General features: G+C 72.2%; 1 protein-coding gene across 1 annotated transcript; it reads right to left on the bottom strand.

The window, feature by feature from the left end:
• Positions 1–2924: 2924 nt before the first annotated feature.
• On the bottom strand, positions 2925–6048 carry NKX1-1 (NK1 homeobox 1; the record flags this gene model as incomplete). Its single annotated transcript, XM_080678831.1, has 2 exons — positions 2925–3778; positions 5589–6048. 2 exons carry the CDS (start codon positions 6046–6048, stop codon positions 2925–2927), a joined length of 1314 nt encoding a protein of 437 aa, XP_080534957.1.
• Positions 6049–7218: the final 1170 nt, after the last annotated feature.

Raw genomic sequence — 7218 nt, 5'->3', positions numbered from 1 at the left:
AGAGCTAGTGAAGCCAGCTGTGTGGGTGGCAGGGAAGTGGGCAAAGCTGCGAGGGCTCTGGGCAAGGGTGGCAGGTCCGCTAGCAGCCCCCTGCCCGTCTCCTCCTTTGACTCGGAGTAACACTTCCCCAGCTAAACACCTGCATTTCCCAGCCGCCTCGGGCCAGGAATGGCCATGTGACTGAGCTCTGGCCCAGGAGCTGTGAGCAGCTGTGTTCGCTGGGAAGTTTAAGGGAAAGGGCCTGGCCCTCTTCTCCCTGCCTGTTGTGAGTGGAAGAGGACCTGGCGGCCAGAGTCTTGTCCTCCGTGTGGGTCTGCGGGCGAGGGCCAGCCGGGACCACGCAGGAGACAGCGGGGCAGAGCCGGCCCGAGGACTCTGAGGGGGTCCTCCTTGACCAGGGCCACCCTGACCAGAGTTACCCCACAGGAGAGACGAAAACCTCCTTTTAATGCTGGTCCAGACGATGTTTTCTTTCCTGCAGCCAAAGCCACTCCTCACACAGCAAGGGACCACCCTCGGAGCTGGCAGTGGGCTGTGGGCGGGGCTCCGGGGCGGGGCGGGGCGGAGGGAGCCCAGGGTGGCCGGCAGGGTCTCCTTCCACGCTGGCGGTTTGTTGTGGACACTACATGGGTTCAGTTTTGGGATTGTGGGTGGATGCTGCCTGGGCCAGGACACTCAGGTCCTGGGGTGGTGACAGCCCCCCAAGACACTGACACCAAAGTGAAAAACCATGGGGAAGGGGGTCAGGGATAAGGGGACAGCAAGGCCACTGCCCGCCTCTGCTTCCAGCTCAGGCCCTGAGTCAGACACAGGACCAGGGGAGCTGGGCAGGCAGGGGGCCCAGGCCCAGTGGGAGCAGGAGGGGCGGGGCCAGCCTGGAGGGCCCGGGCAGCAGCGGAGAGGCCAGCACCCAGCACCGCCCCTCTCCCCAGGCACCAAGGGGAGAGCGGGGCAGCTGGGCCGGAGCCAGGCCTCACCTGGGCTCCTCCAGGAGGGAGAGGGGCACATGGCGGCACGCCCCACCACCTCCCGGCCTCCGTGTCCTCCAAGTAATACCATCGCTCCGAGCCGTGGGCTGCCCTGCGGGGCCTGGCACATGCCGGGTGCGCCCTAGAGGGACTGCTGGGGGCCCCCCTCCACAGCAGGGCTTGCACAGGCCCAGCATGTGCACCCGCTCAGGGCTCAGGGCCCCGGCGGGGGAGCCTGGGGGCGGACAGAGCACAGGGTGGGGGAGGGCGGGGGGCATTGCATCCCTGGCTTCATGGCCTCCAACCCGCCCTGCGCCCTGCTCCAGGCGTGGTGGCTGCTGGGTCTGGTGACCTTGGAAGGTCAGCAGCATGAGGGTGGAGGGAGCATGTGGGTGCAGGGGAGCGGGAGAGGCCAGCGCTGGTGAGCTTCTGTGTCCGGAACTCCCTCTCTCCCCTGCCGCTTCCCCGGTGGGGGCAGGTACAGGGGGAGAGGCCGGCCCTGCTGGCCAGCTGAGGTTTGCACACTCGGAGCCTGGGCTGGGGTCCCCGTGTGCCTGCACCTGGTCTGAGAAGCCCGGCTGAGCTCCGCAGGGGAGGTTGGGAGGCAGGGGCTCCTCCCAGGTCCTGGCCTCTCCATCCAGCCTCCCGCCCCCCTCAGGCTAAGTGCACAGCGAGCTGACGATTTTATGAGGCCAAGAGCCTTCTGGAAACTTCTGGGGCCTCTGGGCCTCCTCAGTCAGCTGCCTACCCCTGGGGGCCCAGGTCTCAGCGCCCCCTCCTGTTGGCCACAGGTTGGGTGGTGCTGAGCCTGCGAGGCAGGGTCAGGCCTCTGAGCTCAGACCCCCGCCCCGCTCCGCAGACCGTGAGAGCAGAGGAGGGCATGGCTGGAGGAGGACTGGGGTGGGGGCGGGGGGCAGAGGGGAAGGACGGCCGGTGGCCAGGGGTGGGGGTGGCAGCACAGAGCAGGGCGTTCGCAATGCTGCTGCCCCACACCTGCCCTGTGCCAACTGGTGACGGGGAGCCGCGGCGCTCTCTCCCACTCCTGTCAGGGCGGGTGGCCGCCCCCGCGGAGTGATGGTGCTCCCCGGCCACAGCCCCACCCTGCAGCAGCGGTGGCGCCGGCTGACCAGCTCCGGGTACCCGTGTTAGACCCTCGGGCCCAGCGCGGCAGGGTCCCTCCGCCGTGCGAGGCTCAGGATGCAAGACCTGGTGGCTCCGAGCCTGGGAGGCTGTCGCAGGGACCCTCACCGCCAAGCAGCGTCCCTGACCCCGGAGACACCGGGCCTAGGGCTTCGGGTCTCGCGTGGGCACATCGCTGGTGGCCACGCAGGCGCACTCGGTTCCTCCCGGGGACGTGGAGTCGGGCTGGGGAGGGGCTCCCGGACAGATGCCTCCACTCCCGGAGCCCCAGCTGGAGACGCCCCACCCCGGCCTGGCGCTCAGGGTGGAGGGCGCTCAGGGGAGAAGCTGCGACCCGCCTGTTCTGTCCTCTGGGCGCACCCCCACTCACTCCCAGGAGGTCCCCGAGGCTGCGCGGGGATAAGGGGGGGGAGGGGACGTCCCGGGGCCACCGGTCCTGGCGGAGGGAAGGGTCTTGGACGGGAACTCCAGCTCGCCGCACGCGGTAACCTCTGCGCCCAACCCGAGCGCACGGGGTGGAACCTGGCGAATTTGGCTGCGGGAGGCCGGGCCCGCGCCCGATGGAACGAACCCCCCGCGGGCGCCTCCGTCGCACCCAAGCTCCCATCAAAGGGCGGGAAGGGGGACCGGGCGCGGGCGGCGCGAGAGTCGGAGGGACTCGGCGCAGTCTCTGCGCTTTATTGATTGAATCAAGTTCGGCAAAGTGCTTCCCGGCGGCCGAGCCGGCCCCGACGCGTCCTTTATAAACGTAAACTCTTCCGTACAACCGGCTGTGCAGTCAGCCAGCGGGCCTCACTCACAAAGGCCGCCGGGCGCTCAGAGGTGCGGCGCGTAGAAGGCGGGCGCGCCGTAGGTCTGCGAGCCCAGCACGAAGGGCGAGAGCACCGCCGGGCTCGATAGGAAGGGCAGCTGCGCGGCGCACACCAGGCCGCCGGGTCCGTGCGCCGGGTACCCCGCCGGCCCGTGCATGGCGAGCGGCGCGCCCATGGGCGGCGACGGGCTGAGCGGGCTGAGGCCGCCAGGCAGCCCCGCGCCGGGCCCCGCGCCCGGCCCGGGTCCCCCGCCGCCGCCGGTCGGGGCGCTGGTGTCGGCGCCCGGGTTCTGCTTCTTCCACTTGGTGCGGCGGTTCTGGAACCAGATTTTCACCTGCGTCTCGGTGAGGCTCAGCGACAGCGCCAGGTTGAGGCGCTCGCACACCGACAGGTAGCGCGTCGCCTTGAACTTGTTCTCCAGCGCCACGAGCTGCTCGTAGGTGAAGGCGGTGCGCGCGCGCCGCGGCTTCCCCGACTTGGAGTCGGAGCCCGTGCGCTTGCGCTTGGGTTTGGCGGCCCCCGCCGCGCCCTGCGGGGCTGTCCCTGCGCCCCCCTGCGCCGCCGCCCCCTGAGCTCCGGGCGAGTTCCCGCGGGGGCCGGGCGCCGCCGCCTCGTCCACGGTGCCGGGAGCCGTCTCGGCCTCGGCTGTGCCCGGGCAGCCCGACCCGCGGGCCGCGAGGCTGCCGCCGCCTCCTCGGGCCTCCTCCGCTCCGTGCGCCGCCCCCGCCTCGGGCGCCCCGTCCCGGTCCTCGTCCTCGTCGGGCGCCTCGTCCCCGCTGTCCGCGCTCGGGCTGCGGCCGCCGCCGCTGCTGTAGTCGTTGGTCTCGGCCTCGTCCGCCTGGTAGGGGTCGCCGGCGTCTGCGGGGGGGGGGGGGGGGGGCGGGGCGGGAGGAGGACGCACAGTGAGACACGCGCCTGCTTCCCCGCGGGCCCATCCTCCCTCCGCCATTCCCGCTGCCCCGCGACCCCTTTCCCCGTTTCGTTGCTTCTCTTCCTTTATTCGCTGCCTTTCCCCTTCGCCTTCGCCTTCCTTCCGTGCGCTCCTCCCGCGCCCCCAGCCGCGCGCCGGTGTCCGAGCGGGACCCTCGGAGCTTCCGGCGCAGCGAAAACTCGGATCGACCCGCAGGGCAGATACAAACTTAATTAAACTCATTGTGTGGAGTACAAACTGGTTCAGGGCCATTGCATTCATTCCGGCGGGCATGACGTCCAACTACGCAAGGCGCGGGCCGTGTGCGGGCTGGAGGCTGGAGGCTGGAGCCGACCGGAGGGGGCTTCTGGGACCCAGGCCGGCTCTGCCTGGGGCCTCGGGCCTCCGCCCCGGAACCCGGCCGCCCTCGCTCCTCTGCTGGAATCCGGGCCGGGCGGGGTCCCAGCAGCGCGGAGACCGCGGGCCGTGGAAGCACCGCCAGGCCAGCCGGGCCTCCACGCGAGGCCCCGGGGCTGCGTTTTGAGTCCCGGAAAATTGGGAAGGAAGTGTCTGACGGGGCGGGTCTGTGCGCTCCCACCCACCAGAGGTCACGTTACCGAGAGGGAAGCCTGGCAGGTGCCCCTCCATCCGGCGGCACCCAGGTCCCGGCTGGTACCGAGACCAGGGAATACACCACCAGTTCCGTCCCGGCAGATCCTCCGGGCAACCGCAGGGGCTCGGGAGCCAACAAAGCCGATGCCCGGCCGCACCCCCGCTCAGCAGCGGCGGGGACCCTGGGCACCTTCCCTCCAGCCTCTGCCCCCGAGCAGGGCAGGCCGAGAAGGGAGGGGGCTGAGCCGGCAGGAGTCTGGGCCTTCCCCGGGGTGGGCTCCGCATGCGGGTGGAGGTGACTCCCCGCAACCCGGCAGGCCAGGCCGGAAGCGGGAAGGGCCCTCCCGTCTCAGCCCCACCTGGAGGGGCCCAGCGCAGGTACCCGGCCGGCCCCAGTCCTGCGCCCCCTCCCCGAGCTCCCCATCCTGAGAGCCGGGCGGGACGTTGGGAGGAGGAAGGGTCTGGGAGGGGCACCCAAAGCAATCAGGAGGCGGTCGAATGCAGCTCGCGGTCGATCGCGGCCCTAATAAGTGTAATAGGTTTTAATCGAGTAATTATCCGAATTTTGACCCTATAATTTAGATGTTCAGGGGGAGTTTGCAAGGTGCTTGAAAGAGATATGCACGCCGCCGTAATGGGTTATCGACCGGCCGGCGCGGGCCGCCCCATTACCGGCCGCTTTCCGCCGCTAAGCACATTTCCCCTTAACTGTAATCGAAGGGATTTAATTGTTTTTCCAGAGATAACCAGCGTTTTGTCACAATTAGTCTGATTTGTCAAAAAAAAAAAAAAAAAGTGGGGGGAGGGAAGGAGGCCTCGGGCGGCCGCGGCCCGGGCAGGGAGGTCACCGGCCAGCGCGCGTCCTCGCCTCCAACTCCCTCCGGTGCTGGCGACACGCGGGGCCGAACCCGGCCGCCCTGCAGCCCCGCAGCCGGACCCGGCCTGGCAGAGCCACCCGGAGTCCGGGTCGGACGGAGGCCGAGGGCGGGCGGGTGCGGGCCCCGCGCGCTGCGAACTTCCCGCCGAGCCTGGGCCCGGGCCGCTGGGCTCGCCGAGAGGGTCTCGGAGCGCAAACGCAGCACGGCCGGTCCCTGCCCCGCGTCCCGCGCTCCGTGCCCCCGACCCGCGCCCGCGGCTCCTACTCACGCGGCGGCTCCGCTCCGGCGGCGGCTCCCGCTCCTCCGGCGGCGGCGAGGGCGCGGTGCCCCAGCTCCTCTGCGCGCGGTGGGCGCCCCGGGGCTGCGGGGACGAGGGCGCACGGGGCCGGGGCGCACGCGGCAGGCGCCACGGGGCCCAGCAGGACGCAGCGGCGTCTTCTGCTGTTGAACTTGTTGGGGTCCAGGATGTCCAGCACCGAGAAGGAGGTGGGGCGCGGCGGCGGGGCGGCGCGGGCGGCCCCGGCTCCCTCGGGCGCCGCGGGCACAGTGTCGCTGGCCGCCAGCGGCGGGGCTCCGGACCGAGAGAAAGCAGGCGGCTCGGCCCGCCCGTCCATAGCGTCCCGGGCGGCGGCGGCGGGCGCGGGCGGTGCGGGCCCCGGGCCGGGTCCGGGAGGCGGCGGCGGCAGCGCGGGGCCGTCCCCGGGAGCCGCCGGGCCGCTCGCGCTCATGCCGGCCTCCCGCCAATCCGGCCGCTCGGGACTCGCCGGCTACTGGGCTCCCATCTCCGGCGGCCCGTGCGCCCCCGCACGGCCCGGTGCGGGCGGCAGCGGCTCAGCTCGCTCCCGCGCCGCGCTCCGCGCTCGGCCGGTGCTGCGGGTTCTGTCGCCGCCGCCGCCACCTCAGGCGCCCGCCGCGCCCGGCCCGCACATTTATGGCGGCCCCACCGGCGGCGCCCACGCGCCCACACGCCGCACACACGTGCGCCCGCCGGCGGCCGCGGGGCGCCACCGCCCTCGTTAGCGCGCGCGCCTAATTGGCTGCGAACGGTCCCGGGCAGGGGAGGCGGGCCTCGCGCGGGACGCACGGACGCAGACCCGGCCGGACCGACAGACGCGCAGCCCGGAGCTGCAGTGCCGTCCGCGCGCGGCTGTCGCGGTCAGCGGCGCACCGCCTCCCGGGCTGAGGGGGAGGAGACAGCGGCTTTTAAATAATTGCGGGATCAGTCGGCGGCGAAGGGGCCGCGGAGGCCCGGGCGCGGGCGGGCGGGCGGGCGGGAGCTTGGAGTCGGCTGGGACGTCCCCGCGCGCGGGACGCGGAGCCCGCCGGCCTCTCTTCTGGGTCCGGGCGCGCGGGGCCCTTGCGTTCGGCGGGCTCCCGAGGCGCCGGCGCCCCTCGGCGGCCGGGGCGGGGAGTGGGGCCTCGGGGCCTGCTCTCGGGGTCTTGGCGCGCCTTCAGCCCCCTCCTCCGAGTCCCAGGGAGCTCGGCCCCGCCTCTCCGCTGGGGTCTCCTCTCCGGTCTGGGGTCTCCTTTGCCCGGGTCTCTGCCCCTCCGTCTCCTCCCGCGCCCGCCCCCTTCCCGTCGTCAAATTAGGGCCCTGCTGGTGTCTTCACGGGGGGCGGGGCGGGGCGGGGCGGGCGGGGGGCGCTCTTCAGAAGCGGAATCGAAAACGAGGGGGGCTGGCCAGTTCTCCGGTCTCCGCCCCGCCCCCGAACGGGACCGGGAATCGCAGCCACAGCAGGACCCGCACAAAAACCCGCGCCCTTCAAGGAAGCGGGCCTCGCGGCGATTCCCTCCCCGCGCCCCGGGGCGCTGTTTGTGCTCGGTACCCCCTGCGGCTGGGCCCCCCCGCAGGCCTGCGCCCTCGCCCTCGCCCTCGGGGGACCGGCTCTGCGCGCTCC

This window comes from Plecotus auritus (genome assembly GCF_963455305.1).
Source record: "Plecotus auritus genome assembly, chromosome: 1".
NCBI classification, from domain to species: domain Eukaryota; kingdom Metazoa; phylum Chordata; class Mammalia; order Chiroptera; family Vespertilionidae; genus Plecotus; species Plecotus auritus.
This window is presented reverse-complemented; position numbering and strand designations above follow the sequence as displayed.